Source organism: Barbus barbus, assembly GCF_936440315.1.
Source record: "Barbus barbus genome assembly, chromosome: 14".
In the NCBI taxonomy this organism is placed as follows: Eukaryota; Metazoa; Chordata; class Actinopteri; order Cypriniformes; family Cyprinidae; genus Barbus; species Barbus barbus.
The window spans coordinates 25,241,668-25,261,633 of NC_136742.1; the positions used below are offsets into that span (position 1 = coordinate 25,241,668).

Genomic DNA, 19,966 nt, shown 5'->3' on the forward strand with positions numbered 1-19,966 from the left:
TTTAAGATAAATTATATAATAAATAGTACCTCTTATTAATAAAAAAAAAAAAGACCCCAAAAAATTATATTTAAAAAAAAAAAAGATTTTGGGGATGAAATATAACCTCAAATATGTTCTTTAACGGTTCTGTGAGACATACCCATACAGCTTTCCTTTCCGAGTGCCATCGTTCTTATTAATTGCATTACCCAAACTAACATTTATCACTCCTTATTGTGTCGGATGCAGAAAGATTGCAGCAAAAGACTGCAGGGAATTATTTGCCAGTGAGGTATGGAGAGTGGTGCGGCTAAAATATCTTTATTAATTATCAAAGCCACTTAGCCTTGCCAGTGCAGTTCACAAGGGGTTTGATTAAACACAGCTCAGTCGGACCCTCTGTTTATGTACAGCCGTTCTGGATGAGAGCAGATTGCCATTTATTGGAATGTTTAACAGGATGTCATTTTAGGCACTTTCTCTCAGAAAATTCCACACCAAACTGCTGATATACGTCAACTCCACACAGTTACTAGCATCAGTTTAAGGGAAAAGATCATATACAGTGGAGAAATACATATTTCATCATCCATTATCAGTTGAGGAAGGGGAAAATGCGTTATTCAGCTGCGTTTGGCATGGTAGTTTGACCAAAATGAAGACATTTCATGCTTTCACGCATCATCCATGCGCAGTATTTTATGCGATTGAAAGTGCAGCATTAAAAAAACTCTTTGTTGATATTCATTCAGGAGACAGGTTACAAAAGCAGCCATACAGCAGAGCTAAATCAAGGGGGAACACCTGAATAGCTTCAGCATTTTGCACAATTCTAACCTCTCGCTTAAAAGTTGGGGAACAGTTGCGTTGAGAAATCATTTAGAGACTTGTTATACTTGGGTTCCTGTTACTACACAAAACAAAGCGTTCTAACTCAATTAGACTCTTCCACACACCTCCTCGCACATCACATCACTAGAAATACTGCATCTCTATCCCTACCCCCCTCAATATGTACAGGAATATCGAAAAGAAAGGCCCACTTACACGGCATAATAAATTATTAGTCTACTACAAAAGAGTGAACACCTGCACATGTTAAAAAAGGCTTAAAATAGAAAGAAGTTACAATTGGTTTTCTATCCGTTATCTTGTTAACAAGACTCAACACCGTCTTAAAAAAAACAACAATATTCACAAGTAACCTTTTGGAGCGACTGTTACCCCTTCCAAGGTCGGCCTATGTCTAGCTGAAAGATATTAAATACGCAACAGATTTTGACACCTCATGCAAACAAATACGGTTGATCCCATGGTGACGTCAAACGGATAAAATCAGATTTTTTTTTCCCAGGACTTTCGTTTAACTCCAAAAAATATGAATCTCTTAGCAGCTACTGATTTCTTTATTTGTTTTGTTTTGTTTTTTTTGTAACTGTTCTTGGCACTTTCAAGACAAGTACATCCAGGAGAAAGAAGAAAAACTACTTGGGTTGCAATTAAACACCGACGGTAATTCCAATGCTTGGAATGACCCTTTGTAAACACAACTGGAATAATGACTCTCCACTCCAGTCACCGTTTGAAAGATTGTAGGACTAGATAACTAATATCATTCTGACTATTTAACGAACATTCTTTGAGTATGGATGGTTTCCGTGAAAGCCAGTTGGAGACACTGACACTATATCCATTGCACAATTCCAAGTCTTTCTTATTGCAGATCTGTCCGCTCAATCTGCTCCTCTGTTTTGCACTGCTAATGGCCGCAATGATGAGAGTCTGCTGAGGGGTTGGCCACACGAGGGCTCTCTAGCGCCTGGAGGCAGCGATTTGGAGGAGAAAGGGCTGGGCGTAGACAAAGAAAATCCACTTGGAGTCTTTGAGGTTAAAGTGTCGGTTCTGTGTTCCTCCGACAGTTCGTAAGACACTATCATGTTAAGACATTTACGTAGAAAGACAAGTCCAAATATCAGTTCGTTGCTTTGATTGGCTGATAAGGCAGTTGTCCTTTTACTTTGACCTGTGAGAGAAGAAAACAAGTGTTAAAGAATGATCTTGACAGTGTAAACATAATAAATGACAGTGCATGCTTTTAAGACTGATTAAGCTCAGCCGGGTGAAACAAAGCGTATTTTTGTTTACAAAATATTTGAACACCTAACATTAAAAATATATGAATGTCACTGCATTAACTAACAAAATATCAAACCAAATGGTATTCCTTTTAAAGGGGACCTATTATGCTCTTTTACAAAGTCTTGATTTTGTTTTGGAGGTGTACTAGAACATGCTCTCATGCTTGGTCGCATTATTTTTTATCGCATTATTTTTCACATAATTTACATTATTATACCTACATTATTACCTTATTATACCTTTCTCCCCAGCCTGACACAAACGACTAGATTAGTTCTGGGTTTGATGAAGGCCTGTCTTCCGAAAAACTAAATGTGTTGTGATTGATTAGCTGTCCCAGTGAGTTGTGATTGGCGAACAGCTTAGACGGCGTTTCAGTATTGCCCTGTCCCTTGCCAGAACAGCAAATTCGTCAATATTGCCACATCAATTCAGACCTCGAGAATATTGAACAAGAGGATCGTGCAGAACCTTTGCATGCATGGATATTGCAAGACATATTAAAGTGGTAATGTTGTTGTTGTTGTTGTTTTTTTGGCTAAATCACGTTTTTATGATGGCGTTTTAGTGCCACGATTAAAAAAATAAAAAATCTAAAATTACGAGGTTAAAGTCATAATATTTAGAGAATAAAGTCCAAATACTACGAGAATAAAGTCGAATACTACGAGAATAAAGTAGAAATATTCCGAGAATAAAGTCGAAGTACTACGAGGATAAAGTCGTAATATTTAGAGAATAATGTAATAATATTTCGAGAATAAAGTCGAAATTACGAGAATAAAGTCGAAATACTACGAGAATAAAGTCGAAGTACTACGAGAATAAAGTCGAAATATTTAGAGAATAAAGTCGAAATATTTAGAGAATAAAGTCGAAATATTATGAAAATAAAGTCGAAATACTACGAGAATAAAGTCAAAGTACTACGAGAATAAAGTTGAATATTATGAGAATAAAGTCGAAGTACTACGAGAATAAAGTCAAAGTACTACGAGAATAAAGTAGAAATATTACGAGAATAAAGTTGAAGTACTACGAGAATAAAGTCGAAGTATTACGAGAATAAAATCGAAATACTACGAGAATAAAATCGAAATACTACGAGAATAAAAAGTCAAAGTACTACGAGAATAAAGTAGAATATTATGAGAATAAAGTCGAAGTACTACGAGAATAAAGTAGAAATATTACGAGAATAAAGTTGAAGTACTACGAGAATAAAGTCGAAGTATTACGAGAATAAAATCGAAATACTACGAGAATAAAGTCGAAATACTACGAGAATAAAGTCGAAAAAAATATTTAGAGAATAAAGTTGAAATATTTAGAGAATAAAGTCAAAATACTACGAGAATAAAGTCGAAATATTTAGAGAATAAAGTCGAAGTACTACGAGAATAAAGTCGAAATACTACGAGAATAAAGTCGAAGTACTACGAGAATAAAGTCGAAGTACTATGAGAATAAAGTCGAAATACTACGAGAATAAAGTCAAAGTACTACGAGAATAAAGTAGAAATATTACGAGAATAAAGTCGAAGTACTACGAGAATAAAGTCGAAATACTACAAGAATAAAGTCAAAGTACTACGAGAATAAAGTAGAAATATTACGAGAATAAAGTCGAAGTACTACGAGAATAAAGTCGAAATATTTCGAGAATAAAGTCGAAATACTACGAGAATAAAGTCGAAGTACTACGAGAATAAAGTCAAAATATTTCGAGAATAAAGTCAAAGTACTACGAGAATAAAGTCAAAATATTTCGAGAATAAAGTCGAAATACTACGAGAATAAAGTCGAAGTACTATGAGAATAAAGTCAAAATATTTCGAGAATAAAGTCAAAGTACTACGAGAATAAAGTCAAAATATTTCGAGAATAAAGTCGAAATATTATAAGAATAAAGTCGAAATACTACGAGAATAAAGTCGAAGTACTATGAGAATAAAGTCTAAATATTTCGAGAATAAAGTCGAAGTACTATGAGAATTAAGTCGAAATGTTTCAAGAATGAAGATTAAAGTTATAATATGAGATATTCTAGCCTTTTGCACATGCAAATGGCCCGGATTGGGAGCACTGCCAGACATTCCAAAGTCTCAGCTTTCAAAATCTGTCAGTTTTACAGCGAAATACAAGTATATTATATTTTTCACACTCTTTAATGTGGAGTGACAGATCGCTGTATTCGCTTCAGATTAAGCGGCATGCGAGTTAATCATCTTTCCGATTACAATGAGACATTATTTTCATTATAAATTAGTAAAGCTGTGTTAAACAGTATAGGCTACTTTAATGAACTGATTCACACAAATACAGCGATCTGATCATTAAAGAGCTTGAAAAACACTATATTGTAAAACAAATCATTTGTGTTTCGCTATAAAACTGATTTTGAAAGCTGTAGACTTTGTTTTATAGCCTATTAAAAGTACCAAAAGCACAAATATTGCTATTGGGTGGCTGGCGCACTACAAATAACGAATGCAATTGAAGACATGACATATTATTTCCAAGCATACTGTCCCCGCGAATATGACACATGGGATGATTTCTGATAATAATCCCACATATTGTAGTGTATTAAAAAATGGTTAAATATGAGAGCTACGGTGCCCCCCAAAGGAATGTCGTTTGAGTGTGTGAGCTGCTGATGTTAAGATAAAAAGTTGTTCCTGTTCAGTCTGTTAATAAATATCATATTCTTGATATTAAGCTGTTTCCGCAAGTCCTTAAAATGGACTCTTCCTCATCTCAGTAAGATGATGTGGCTGCTCGGACGCAACAATTTTCAAATAGGCATAAATTCCGCTGGCCTGGCAGCTTCTCCCGGTGCTCCCAATCCAGGCTATTTGCATGTGCAATAGGCTATACTCTCAAAATATTATAACTTTAATTTCTACGATTTAAATTCTCAAAACATTTCGACTTTATTCTCGTAACATTTCGACTTTATTCTTGTAGTATTTCAGCTTTATCTCGTAATTTCGACTTTATTTTCTAAATATTACGACTTTAACCTCGTAATCTTAGATTTTAATTTTTTTTTAATGTGGCATTAAAACGCCGTCGTACGTTTTAGATGGGATGTCAACAACATCTTAAAAATAACTGCATTGACTATGTACAGATAAGTGCAACGGTAATATGTATTATGTTTATTGTTCTTTAATTGTAACATTATAACATGAATTGCACTGAAACTCTTATATTTAATATATATATTCTTGAATTTATTTATACCATAGTCCCACAGATTTACACTATTTGTGGCCGAATATATATGCAAATTAATTCTCTGCCAGCGGGAGCCACTGTTGGAGTGGGAGAGATCGAGGTTTCCCCGTTAACGCTCTACACAAAACAGAGCTCCGCTCTCAAACGCTGCTTTATCAGACATTATATGCAAGATGAAATGAAAATTACATCCAAAATTTTCTGAAAACAGTTGGTTTCCATCAGAAATACAGTGATATAAAAACACCTGCACTGGGTTTCGATTTTGAAATGTGCAGTGCTCAACCAAGGGTTTTACCCACCCGCCAACCATTCAAATTTCTGTAGGCGGGATTTACAATTTGTGATGTCACAAATACAGGAAAACAGCTTTGTAGTCCAAACGAGCCATTCGCTGTAGTTCTTGAAAAGAGATTTAAAAAAAAAATGAAATATCTCCCTTTGGAGTGGACTTTGAGATTTGTAGCTTTGTAGATCGTTTTATGCCCAAACATACACATTACACACTGACTAAAATTCAAAAAGTGAAAAAGCATAATAGGACCCCTTTAACATGCAACCTTGTCTTTTGAGAGACACCAGTGGCACTTTCATTTTCACTCATCATAAGTGATTTTTTTTCTTTTTTAAATAAACCAAGGTAATTTGCAACTGAATTTGACAGCAAGTGATCATCATGCATTTATTTTGAGCTGCATGAGGTATAGGACTAAACTAGACCAACCAGATTTAAATGAATCCAGTCCATCAATTAACATCTTTGTAAAAAAAAAAAAAATCATTTTTCTGATGTTAACTTTGGTTAACATCTGAAGAGTCCTCTAACCACAATAATGCTCTCTTACATCAAAATCCACTAAACATATTAGTTTAGAACAGTTTTTACTTGTAAATGTTTCTTGATCTGACCATATTTCTCACCTGATTCAGATAAGATTTTTCCAGTGGAGAAAGTAATATTATGGATTAAGGACTTGTTTAAAATTTAAAATGTCTTAATTATGGCTTCGTTTATTACAAACATGCAACTGTTTGCTTCAGAAGATGTTATTTGATAGACTGGAGTGGTGTGGATTACTTGTGGACTATTGTGATGTTTTTATCAGCTGTTCTCATTCTGACGGCACCCATTCACTGCAGAGGATCCACTGGTGAGCAGGTGATGTAATGCTAAATTTCTCTGATGAAAAATCTCACTCAGCTACATCATGGATCGCCTGAGGGTGAGTACATTTTCAGCAAAGCAAAACTTTTCACAAAAAGAAGTTGGTTATAAATGATGAAACACTAGATATTTAAGACTGGATAATTCTGAGAAAACCTTTAGCATAATTTGTTTGCAGATGATGCCTAATGTGATACTTTGCATTTAAAGCAATGAAATCCATACATTAAGTGTGATCCGTATTTTTAGGTCTCCAAATACTTTTTAGGCTGCTGTAGGCCTACGTGTGTTTTTTTTTGCATTATGTTAAAGGGCTTCTGAGTGAGATCTATTCATTTAATTTCATTTTTCTCATATCGTCTTGCCCTTCTAACTAATTATTAGCTGTGACCTTTTCCACTTTTCATTATTCTATTTTTCTCCACACACTGAATCTCAAAATGCACTAAACAACACGCACACGCATGCTTTCACAGAAGCACGTGGAGAAAAACCTCCTCCCTGAAATATCAAAATATGTCATCTGCTTATGGATGCACTTGCCATTCAAAGCACTCCAATGCATTATGGAAAAGTGAGAGTCTGACATTTACAAAGGCAAGAGACTCATGACGTGACAGAATGATTTAGTCAGCCGGCCATGTAATAAATACAAAACACTGGCTGAAATTGAAACTGAAAAAAGTGAATATTCAGTGCATCTTCAACAAGACACTTTCTCTGAATAAGACCAGGGGAGCAGCCGTGGGTACAGACGGGGTGCGGCTCTTTAAGAGAATAATTAATTTTCTCTGTAGTCTTTCTCTGGATTCTGTGTAATCCTCATTAATCCCAGTTTTACAGCATCTTTTTCGCACAAGACAAGGATGGAGTTGCATTGTTACTTGTCACTGATCTCAAAGCCCACGTAATTGCACCTTTCTGCTGTCTGCATTGGTGGCAGAGAATGGAAATGTGTATACATAAACACTTTCCACAAAACTATTACGCAGATTTCAACATTGATAATAATAAGAAATGTTTCCTGAGCAGCAAATCATCAATTTAGAATGATTTCTGCAGGATCATGTGACACTAAAGATTGGAGTAATGATGCTGAAAATTCAGCTTTGCATGACACGGATAAAATAAGGAATAAATAAAAACCACAATTTAAAATACATTACAACAGAAACGCTATTTTAAATTGTAATTATAATTCACGATATTTCAGTTTTTACTGTATTTTTGATCACATAAATGCAGCCTTGGTGTGCATAAGATACTTGCATAAATATAAAAAAAAGCTTACAGACCCTAAATGTTTTGAATAGTAGTGTGTATATACTACGTTACCCAGATTTTTCAGAATTATTTCTTAACAAGGGATATCTTGTTAAGAAATTCTCTAGGGATAGACTATTTGTCTGTATTATTGGTAAATCAACACAGTCCCTTGCTATTTGAATCCATATGGGGTATCTTTTCTGATTCCATTTCACTGGCAGGATTCCAGTCAGCTTTTTTTCTTGTGTCTGGACTGTGGCGCTGGACAGCTCAGCTGTTTCCTTCCTTCCCTGGAGGATGGCGGGGAATGTTCCTGCTGATATTTTGCCATTGGTGTCACTTGTGTGCCAGGACTGGTGACAGGCACATTTGGACCCCCGCCATATGTCCTCACATCAGTTGGGCTGATCTCACCCACAGGCCAAAAATGACTTTCAATGAAACCACAGGGTAAAATACAACTGTAGCTGCTTATGTTTATATATGTATATATGTATAATGTCTATGTATGCATGTCTCTAAACACACACACACACACACACACACACACACACACACACACACACACACACACACACGTCTGGTTAGCTATCCTTGTGGGGACTCTCCATAGATGTAATAGTTTTTCTACTTTTCAAACCGTATTTTCTATCGCCCTACACCAACCCTACACCTAAACCTACCCCTCACAGGCATTTTTACATTTTTAAAAAAACGAATTTCTTCATTCTCATTCAATTAATATTTTGAATTAACACTGTTCTTTTTAACTTTTTATTTATCAAAGAATTCTGAAAAAAGTATAAAAAATATTAAAGCAGCACAACAGCTTCCAACACTGATTATAAGTAAGCATATTACAATGATTTCTTAAGGATCATGTGACACTGAAGACTGGAGTAATGATGCTGAAAATTCAGCTTTGCTTCACAGGAATAAATTATATTTTAAAGTATTTTAAAATAGAATACTGTTATTTTAAATTGCAATAATATTTCACAATTTATTTATTAATTGTTTTACAGCCATGATGAGCATTTAAAAAAAATATCTAAATCTTACTGATCCTTACTGAAGTGTAAGTACACCAATGATGTAAGCCATATTACATAAGTTACAAGGTGTTTTATTTTAGTATCATTAAGATTTTTTATTTTTTAATGTCAATTAGCTTGTTATTTTTGTATTTTTGTTTTCATTTCAATTTCAGTAACTTTGTTGTGTGCTTTCATAACTTTTATTAGGTTTTTTATTTTAGTTTTTATTTCATTTTTGCTTTAGTTATTTTAGCAAGTTAAACGAAATGAAAACGAGAAACGTGTTGTTGGCAACTAGCTGAAATAAAATAAGTTAAAGATTTTTATATTTTATTTCAGTGAACGATAAAAAAAGTCAGCTATAATAACCCTGGTTAAAGATGAAGTGTGTCACCTCAAATCCCAAAACGACACAAACTCACGTCATTGGTTGTTGCTATGCTGACTGGTTTAACATTTTGATGTCGCCTATATTTACACTTTTGGGGAAAACAACCTATGAATGGCATACTTATAGCTGTCTATCCGACAATAAAGGCAATCGCTGTCTTCAAGAGTCTTTTTCTGTGAATGGGCAGCAGACTAGAATATCAGACAATTCTGAAGTTTTATTGCACATTACTGATTTTCAGAGACTTCTCCAACCCCTCCTGTACTGCAGTTTGGTCTTCCATCAAAGAGCTGTCTCCATATAGATCATGGGCCTAAGCTTTGATAGCATTGCTGTCTCACCTCCTGGCATAATGGAGTGCATTGTGGACATAAAGGCTGACTCTGTAGAACACAATCACCAATAGATCAGTGTCAATAAGCCAAATCCTCTTAAATCTCCTAGCGATCACCCAGTCCCACCTCTGAGCATTCAACTACTTCCTCATAAACATTTAAGCTGCCAACAGAGACTAAGCAAACAGATCCCCTCCCCTAATATTGACCTAAGCTACTATCCCAGCCAGACTGACAATGATATTATTTCTTCGAGATGTTCCGCTACAAATACTCCTCAGGGTTTTTTTTTTGCTCCAGGTCTGTCACGGACCAGCTCTCATAAAACTACTCCGCTGTGTGTCTGGTATGTCCAACAGAGAGTCTTGTGCACCCAGATAGAAAAACAATGACTCACTGTACAACAGCACAAGAGTCTAGAGACTACGGCTGTCGTTTGTCTTGTTTTCTGGTTCCAGAGGCGCAAGAGCCCGCCTGGTCTGTCCCTCCAGCTCCACTCTGGCCCTCAGCCAGGTCTCCTGAACTGCTGGAGCCTCACCGGTCCGTCCCTCCAGCTCCACCCTGGCCCTCAGCCAGGTCTCCTGAACTGCTGGAGCTCCACTGGTCCGTCCCTCCAGCTCCACCCTGGCCCTCAGCCACGTCTCCCGAACTGCCTGAGCCTCCCTGGCTCAACCCTCCCGTCCCACCCTGGACCATCCTAAAGTCTTCCTGGGCTTATTTCCTGGCTCTGGCTTGGCTTCCCACCCACCCTTCCTTGTCTCTGTGTGTTGACCCCTGTCTGTCTTGTGTTCTCATGTTGTGCTAGTCTTGTCTTGTGTCATGTTCCTGTGTTTATTCATGGTTTTGTGACGGAGCCCTGACACTCCCTTCTTGTCTTGTTTTCTGGTAAGCGCGCAGCTTTGAGTGTGCTCGAGCTGCACGCTCTCTCGTCTGCGTGCTCTGTTTCATGTTGGGGCGTGGTGTTTGGATCCCGGCACTCCTGTCTTGTTCAGACTCAGTTCTGGTTTTGTGTCGGGGTTCGGACACTCACGCTCCAGGTTTGTTCTTGCTGTAGGAGTGTGCGGTCTCGAGTTCGCTCGGGCCGTGCGCTTCTCTGTGAGTATGTGTGCTTTGTTCGGCACGCGGTTCAGTTTCAGCTTTTTCGTTGTGTTGTTGCACGCAGCTTGTTCTTCGGCTGCGTGCTTTCTCTTGTTTTGTCTTGTTCTGTGTTGCACGCAGCTTGTTTTTTTTTCACTGGCTGCGTGCTTTCAAGTTTGTCATGTTTTGTGAACACGCAGCTTATGAGTCTCCTCATTAGCTGCTTGTTCGTGTCCTGTTTTGCACTTGGCTAGTGATTTTGTTTTGCTGGCCATCTGCTTGTGTTTTTGTTTTGTGTGAGCACATGGCTTGTCTTGCTTGGTTCTATGTGTCATGTGCTCTCATGTCAATTGTCTTGACCCCACCCACCTTGTTTCCTGATTCTTGGTTAATTTGCCCCACCTGTTATCTCGTTACCCTCCTCATTTGCTCCCTTTATAATCTCCTTGTGTTTGCAGTCCTGTGCCGGTTCGTCGTAGATGTTACCCTGTTTGCTGCAGAGGGGTTGGGGTTTAATGGTCCAGCCCTCAAGGATCTCTTTAATAGTGCCTTGGATGAGCCCCTCAACTGGTGGAGGATGAGGGGGCTGGACCACCTGACACTTGGGGGATTTGTGGATTTCCTAGCACGTCCCCCAGCTATGGAGGCTTCAGCGCCCCCAGTGACGTCTAATGCTGCAGCTGCCCCAGTGGTGGTTGATGTCGTTGCAACGCCTCCAGAAGTGCTGGCTGAAGACGCTGCAGGTCCCCCGGTGGTGGCCGATGTTGCTGCTACATCCCGCTCTCGGAGGCGGAGGAGTAGGAGGAAGGCTTCTTCCACCCTTCAAGGCCTGGAGGCCGTTCCAGAGCCCTCTGCTGGCCAGGAGGCCGTCTCTGAGCCTTCCAAGCTCCTTGCCCTGATGCCGGCGCCGTCCAACCTCCATGCCCTGCCGGCCCCACCCAAGCTCCTTGCCTCCGCCTAAGCTCAAGCTCCTTGCCCTGCCAGCGCCGCCCAAGCTCCTTGCTCTGACGGCTCCACCCTTGCTTCCTGTCCTTCTGGGGCCGTCCTTGTTGCCTGCCAAGTAGCTGGTCCCGCTCTGGCCTCCTGCCGGGGTTCCAGAGGCGCAAGAGCCCGCCTGGTCCGTCCCTCCAGCTCCACCCTGGCCCTCAGCCAGGTCTCCTGAACTGCTGGAGCTCCACTGGTCCGTCCCTCCAGCTCCACCCTGGCCCTCAGCCAGGTCTGCCGAACTACCTGAGCCTCCCTGACTCAACCCTCCCGTCCCACCCTGGACCATCCTAAAGTCTTCCTGGGCTTATTTCCTGGCTCTGGCTTGGCTTCCCTCCCACCCACCCTTCCTTGTGTGTTGACCCCCTGTCTGTCTTGTGTTCTCATGTTGTGCTAGTCTTGTCTTGTGTCATGTTCCTGTGTTGTTTTTGGTGTCCTCATTAGGGACGCCATGAGGCGTTGGGGAGGGGGTAGTGTCAGGGTTCTGTCATTTCAATCTAGTTTATTCATGGTTTTGTGACGGAGCCCTGACACTCCCTTCTTGTCTTGTTTTCTGGTGAGCGCTCAGCTTTGAGTGTGCTCGAGCTGCGCACTCTCTCGTCTGCGTGCTCTATTTCATGTTGGGGCGTGGTGTTTGGATCCCGGCACTCCTGTCTTGTTCAGACACAGTTCTGGTTTTGTGTCGGGGTTCGGACACTCACGCTCCAGGTTTGTTCTTGCTGTAGGAGTGTGCGGTCTCGAGTTCGCTCGGGCCGTGCGCTTCTCTGTGAGTGTGTGGCATTTGTTCGGTTCAGTTTCGGCCTTGTGCTTTTTCGTTGTGTTGTTGCACGCAGCTTGTTCTTCGGCTGTGTGCTTTCTCTTGTTTTGTCTTGTTCTGTGTTGCACGCAGCTTGTGTTTTTTTTCACTGGCTGCGTGCTTTCATGTTTGTCATGTTTTGTGAACGCAGTGCGTGTTCATGTCCTGTTTTGCACATGACTAGTGATTTTGTTTTGCTGGCCATGTGCTTGTGTTTTTGTTTTGTGTGAGCACATGGCTTGTCTTGTTTGGTTCTATGTGCCATGTGCTCTCATGTCAATTGTATTGACCTCACCCACCTTGTTTCCTGATTATTGGTTAATTTGCCCCACCTGTTATCTCGTTACCCTCGTCATTTGCTCCCTTTATAATCTCCTTGTGTATGCAGTCCTGTGCCGGTTCGTCGTCGATGTTACCCTGTTTGAAGTCCTGTCCTGCCTTGCCAGTCTGTTTTCCCCTACGGGGTAGTTTTTGTTGTTTATTTCATTTTTTGTATTAATAAAGCCCTTTTGCCTCCTGCAATTGAGTCCTCGCTCTATCCCTTCACCCACACCTGACAGCCGCATAAAATCTATACGGAAAAATAGCTGCTAATGAATTTCCTTATCGGTTGTTTGTGTCGCTATTACATAACTTACATACCTGTAAATCTTTTGAATTTAAATAAATTATTTTTGTTCAATTCTATAAGAGATAAAATTGCAATTTATACATTGGACAAATAAATAATTTTCTAATATGAAAATAACAAAATCAATGTCATGCTTTATTTAACATGAAATGTTATAGATATGAAAATTACTATAAAATTTTCACAGTATTTCAAATAAAACAAAGTAAATAAATTAGCGAACACTAAGGTGTCCTTGATACACATTGCATGTTGTTACTATTATAATAACAATAAATTATGCATAATTACATGCAAGTAACCCTAAACCAAACCCTAATCCTAACCCTAATCTTATAGTAAGTACATGTAGTTGATAAATATTACTCAGTACTTAAATAATTACACTATAACAAGGACACCTTAAAATAAAGTGTAGCCATAAATAAATACATGCATAAATATTCCACAATTACATAAATATATAAAATGTTTGGATAATTATAGGTTATGTTATTTAAAGTCATAATTTCATTAATATGTTTAAATAAAAAATATAATACAAGTTATTAAATGTAACTGATACATAAATAATTGCTATTACTTTTACAAATAAATAAAAATTCTAATAATTACATATAAATATTCTGATAATTGTTATACATTCAAAGTCACAATTTCATTAATCAGTTTAAATAAAAAATAAAATATGAAATATTTATCTCACACAGATTAATCATGATTATTATTATTATATTAAATGTAAATATTCTGATAATTGTTGTAAATTAAAAGTAATTTCATTAATAAATGTACATTGAAAATAAAAGTCAATACATTTATTTGACAAATAAATAAATAAATAAACAAACGAATAAGTAAATAAATATGTGATCCAAATTATGTAATAATTTATAAACATGTTAGACACAGTTTACTAAGAAAACATAAATTTCCTTGCCAAGTTTTTCCATTTATGAGCAATTGTAGAGAGCTGAGGGGGGAGGGGGAACACCCCCCCCCCCCCTGAATAAAATACAGTGCACCATGAAAATGTACCCTGAAGCACCAGTATATAACAAAACACTGTATAAGACAACGTTGTGTACTATAAATTATGTTTGCTTTGATTTAAAACCATTCATGTTTGTGATACTTACATGTACATTGGTTGTAGTTGCAAATGTGAAGTCTTCTGAGGCCCTTGGTAACCGTACGAATCAAACCCTCCTATAAAGTCAACTAAAGAAATGAGACAGGGAGAGAAAGAGGAAGATGATTCATTGATTTATTGTACTGAATGCTGTCATTCATTCAAATAAGCATTTTTGATTAAGTATTCCATGTGTCAGTGTGATAATCATGAGCAGTTGATGATCAGCGGCCGGACCCTCTGTGAGACTGACATCTATGGAGGCAGGTTTGTGGCATGCTGCCCGATGGATTATAAAATAGGCTAACATAAAGCAAACTGACAGGATTAGCCCTGGACCCCTCTGTGAGGGCCCACCAGCTGTTTCAGGCCCTGGAAACTCAGACTATCTGGGCTTTCCACAAAGACGCAAAGGTAATAAAGTGTGCGATAAAAATCCAGGCTTTGGCAATCAGAGGCTGTTTCCTAGACCAAAGAACACAGGAGATAAGATGTGGAATTAGCAGAGCTTCTCTCGTACATCCCAAACAGAAGGAGAACCGAAGCCTGGAACCATTATCATTCTGATGATAGATTTTAGGGGGTATATACCTACAAATCCCCTAATCTGTGTTGGTCTTATTGTGGAGTTAGACCTTTGTCCTGATCAGTGTTATCTGGGGACCCGCAGAGGTCAGTCTGAAAGCTTGTCCCAGCAGTTTAAACCAGAGCGCTAACGTTTAGCAGAACACTGTTTGAATTCCCCTCTAAACATATACTGATATGACATATCTTGTCATTAATTAACAATACATTAGTTCCAGTCTTTAAATTGATTGACAGTCCTTAAAATATTTTAACAATTCAATAACATAAATAAATGAAAAACAAAACAAAACAAATCGTAAAAATATTAATGTGACAAATCCACTCATATGTTATAGGGATTGTTGAGTTTTGAGTAAAAAATCCAGATTGGGCTTAAATAGGCCTTTAGAACCGTCATTCACATTAAACACTGTAAAAAATTATTTTTCAAAAGAATACTGGAGTATGTTTTACCAAAAATATTATTTCCGTCTTTCTACTTCACATTCAATTCAATGTGTTACTTGCCATTTCTTTGTAATTATGAAATTTACTAGCAAATTCCTAAGAGAAAAAAAATGTTGCTTATTAATATTGCTTTAACTCTTCACTCATGATTCATTACATTATTAATAAGTATGTAATGAATATGAAAATGGATATAGGGCCAGTAAGATTTTTATGAAATACATTTTTCATGCTAAACAATGGTGCATTTATGTGATTCAAAAATAGTTAATATAGTAAAATATTATTACAACTTCAAAACAACAGTTTTCTATTTTAATATAATTTAAAATATAATTTATTTCTGTGATAGCAAAGCTGAATTTTCAACATCATTACTTCAATTTTCAGTGTCACAAGATCGTTTAGAAATCAGTCTAATATGCTGATTTGTTGTTTAATTTCTTATTAGCATTGAAGTTGTTCTTTGATGAATAGAAAGTTTTTGAAACAGATTATGAATATTTACTGTCACTTTTGATCAATTTAATGCGTCCTTGCTGAATAGAAGTATAACATTTTAAATCTTACTGACCCCAAACGTTTGAGCACACACACACACACACACACACACACACACACACACACACACACACACAAAACATTTAAAATAGAAAACACTGATCATTTCAAAAAGAAAATTAAGTTACGTGCACTTCAGAGCATTCCCATGTTAATGTCCTTTACATAAATATGTCTGCAGGGGGTAAATGTTAAAATAGATTGCCTGAGGGCAGATATGTGCTCTTAAAACATTTCCCCTTTGCAGTGAAACAAATAGCTCAAGTTGTTTCAAGGCAGAAATTCTTCCTGGCTATTCCTGCCAAGATAATGGGAAATGCTGGGATCACTGATCCAGTAATGAAGTAAAAAACAACAACAACAACAACAAAAAACATACAAGTACCATCAACTGTGGGCAATTGGACAGATTAAAGGGTCTATGGGCCGCCTTGAGCTACAGCATTAGCATTCAAACCCATACAACAACCGTCCCTCAACCTCAACAAAACGACTCAAATAGCTATTTATTCTGTTTTAAGCGACACATCCCAGAAAGGAAACATTTTGATGGCACCGGCGCTGCAGGGAATTAGACCGAGATAGACGTTTTCTCCTCACAGCGTCCATATAGCAAAGCTTTATGGGTTTTATGGGTTTTGGCTTCACCCATCCAAAAGCTCTTCGTCGACAAAGGCATTTGTAAACCGCATGCGGTGCACAAAGACTATCAGCATGAGATCCCACCTCCCTGCAACCACAAAGCCTGATTGCATATCCCCAAAGGAAAGCCTTAACCTAATTTCCTTGTTCTAGATGCAAAAAGATGTTTGATTCTAGATGTTTCCCCGCAACTTGCATGCTCCGACACTTCCTAATTCTCTCTCTCTTGCTTTATCGTGCTCTCAGAAGCAGAATTTAAATACTGTCCTTTCTTTAAATGGACCCTGGGACGTTACCCGATAGCAGCTGTAATTACGTGCGGACCGTGTTGATTGGTTTGAGCTGTTCATTACCTTTGCGGAGGTGCTTCATGCACTATATTAATTAAAGCCGTAATGGCCAATATGGCATCCCGATTAGTGTTTCTACATGCCTCAGGGATCAAGCCATCAATATCGTTGGCCTGCTTGGAGGATTCAGAGCTTCAACGATTATATTTCTCAGTGGAATTTTCCTGGGCCCACCATTGGAACATCAACACCGCTGATAATCTCTCAAAGGATACTAACGTCGCCGTTCATCACGAGCGCTCCGGCAGTCACTCAGACTCGGGCTGCTCATGGACTGATTGGGAGAGACTTTTGAGAGGGATTTCCAATTACACAAATGTTCTAGAATCTGTCCTGATCACTGATTGAGACAATCAGAAGCCCCACTGGACACCGGGAGCACTGCTGAATGATGTTTGAGGAAGTTAAGCGATCAGTGTGGCGGCAGAAGTTTTTGCGGCACAAATCTTTGCACATTTGACTAATCTAAAGCCAATAAAATGGATTTTGTGAGAGGAGAGGATGAAAGTTAGTTTTTGCACACATTGCTTAATTAAGGAGTTTTTTTCATAAGGTACTCTGGAAAAGGCTAGCGAGTAACAATGCACACATTTCTAGGGATTCTGATTTAAGATGCTTTTCTCCACCAAAGGAAATACTGTGTGAGGAGATAATGGGAGATAGGCTCATGAGAATATATAATAAAATATATATAACATATGTTATAAATAAATATATATAATGTATAATGTAATGTTGCAATTTAAAAAAGAACATTTATACATACGTCACAAAATATTCCTATTTAAAATAAATGCTGTTTTGAACTTCCTACTCATCTATAATGCTTAAAAATGTATCACGCTTTATATAAATAAATTAAGTGTTTTCTACATTGATAATAATAAATGTTGCTTAGGCACTAAATATAAGAATGATTTCTGAAGGATCATGCTACACTGAAGACTGGAGTAATAGCTGCTGAAAAATGAATAATGCACTGGTAATTTTCTGCCAAAACATTATCATTTACATTATCATTATTTCCATTGACCCTAATATACAATATTCAAAATACATTTAAAACACCTGTATAGAAATAAATACGATAAAAGTCTTTCATATTAACACACAAACTATATATATATATATATATATATATATATATATATATATATATTAATCGCATCTAAAATAAAAGTTTTTGTTTACATAATATGTGTGTGTACTGTGTATTTTTATTATGTATATATAAAAACACACACATACTGCATATATTTTGAAAAATGTACATGTATTTAAATGTATATATTTTTATTCATATAATTTATATCATATATAAATATATTTAATATATAAACAACATATGTTTCTTAAATATATATGTGCAAATGTGTGTACAAAAACTTTTATTTTGGATGCGATTACTCGCGATTAATTGTTTAACAGCACTAATATATATCTACAGTGTTGGGGAAAGTTACTTTTATAAGTAATGCATTACAATGTTACTCCCTAAAAATGTAACTAATTACGTTACTTAGTTACTTTTTATGGAAAGTAATGCATTATGTTACTTTCGCGTTACTTTTGCGTTACTTTTTAAATATGAGCAGGGCTTGATTGTTTGTTTTTAATATAAGAAGTTCTATTTATAGCAAATGTAAAAGCCCTTTCACACCAAAAAGTGTAATGAATAAGCCTCAGGCTGAAGGAAGAGTAAATTCACGTCTGTAAAGTAGAACGCAGGAGAAGAAGGTTCAACACTCTTCAGCAATAAAAAAACAATTAAGCACAATTGTTATCAAAGATCAACAAAGGTCAGCAGTAAAGACATTGGTTTATAAAATGGGATTAGATACATTTGTGTTGTTTAACATATTTAATTATCGCAGGTTTGCATCATATTCTGAGTTTGCATTTCACGGTTTTAATTAATTTTGATATGTAGACACACACAGTATAAGGATCCCACTCTAGCCTGGACCAACATCCCAATGAAGTCATGCGTAAAAACCCATATACGCACAAATATTCTGCACTAATAGACCATTACACTACACTGGATGTATTCTGCCAGAGGGCTCCTTCTCTGTGATCTTAACATGTAGTGAAGGCACTCAGTTTAATGAGAGGCTGACCCTCCAAATACAGCCATGCTTAATTACATTTAGAGTGAAGTTTAATGATTCTGATTACTCTGATTATGAACTGATAAAATGCAATGTAAATACACGACAAAGAAGGGGGATGCCTAACAAATAAACAGCCACACAAACACACACTTTTACATGCATCTCTCTTTCTGTCTGTTTTAGTTGCTTGGTGATGAGAGAATGAATGATGAGAACAGGGAAAAAAGCTTGACTCTGCAAGAGAACAACAGTATTGATCTTGTATGCCAGTGTTAGGCTGCATTTCCTGTTATTGTAGCTATTCCTCAAAAGACTCTCCTAAGAAAAAGTTACAAGCATCTGAGGGCAAAACACATTAAACGAATAGTCTGTCATGATCCGCATGGGTTTCCTTTTTTCCATAGAACACACATGGGGAAATGTTGAACAATATAGTGGCCACATTTTTCAATATAACGAAAGTGAAACAACAAAAAAGCAACATAAAAATGAACTCCTATAAAGCCATATAATAGCCTTGTGTTTTCGTTTTGTGTTCCACAAAAGAAAGTAAGGCATACAGGTTTGCAATGTATAAAAGAGAGTGAGTAAATGACAAGAGTTTTCATTTTGGGTGAACTGTTCCTTAAAAATATAAGGAATATTATATATCAGGCCATCTTCTGTCATCATTATTATTATCTAATCTTTAGTCAGGACAGAAAGGTGACTAAAGCGAATGACCCATGTGTCTCAGCATGGCAGTAGTGGTAAGTGTGATCATCTGAGCATTACAAATGGAACAATTTTCTCCTTGCTTTAAAACACTAGGCCACAGGCTGGTCGTTTGGGATCAATAAAAGCAATCTTTTAGATCCTGCAACATCTAAATTCAAATGTTTACTGGGGCATTCAAACTAGGCTAAAGATCTGCCACCAAGACCTATGTCTATGTTAGTGCTTCATTACCACAGGAAACGAATATTCCACAACAATGTTAAAGCAAATACAAAATATAATAATGATCATATAATCATGCATCTTTACACCAATTTAGGTTATAAACTAAAAATAAATCTAAAAACGTATTAAAGTCTTATTAAATGC

The 19,966-nt window shown here is 37.2% G+C and overlaps 1 protein-coding gene across 2 annotated transcripts in view; it reads right to left on the reverse strand.

Moving 5' to 3' along the window:
* Positions 1 to 1,413: 1,413 nt before the first annotated feature.
* LOC306879966 (sodium/potassium-transporting ATPase subunit beta-1-interacting protein 2) overlaps positions 1,414 to 19,966 on the reverse strand; it is a gene marked incomplete at both ends in the record, with an annotated part of 195,642 nt that continues 177,089 nt past the window's right edge. The window contains 2 exons of one of the 2 annotated variants that reach the window (XM_079433195.1): positions 1,414 to 2,005; positions 14,186 to 14,267. In XM_079433195.1, coding sequence (XP_079289321.1) covers positions 1,996 to 2,005; positions 14,186 to 14,267 — 92 coding nt within the window. Of the gene's footprint in view, positions 2,006 to 14,181; positions 14,268 to 19,966 lie in introns of those variants that run through there. The other variant, XM_079433196.1, reaches the window with a different exon arrangement.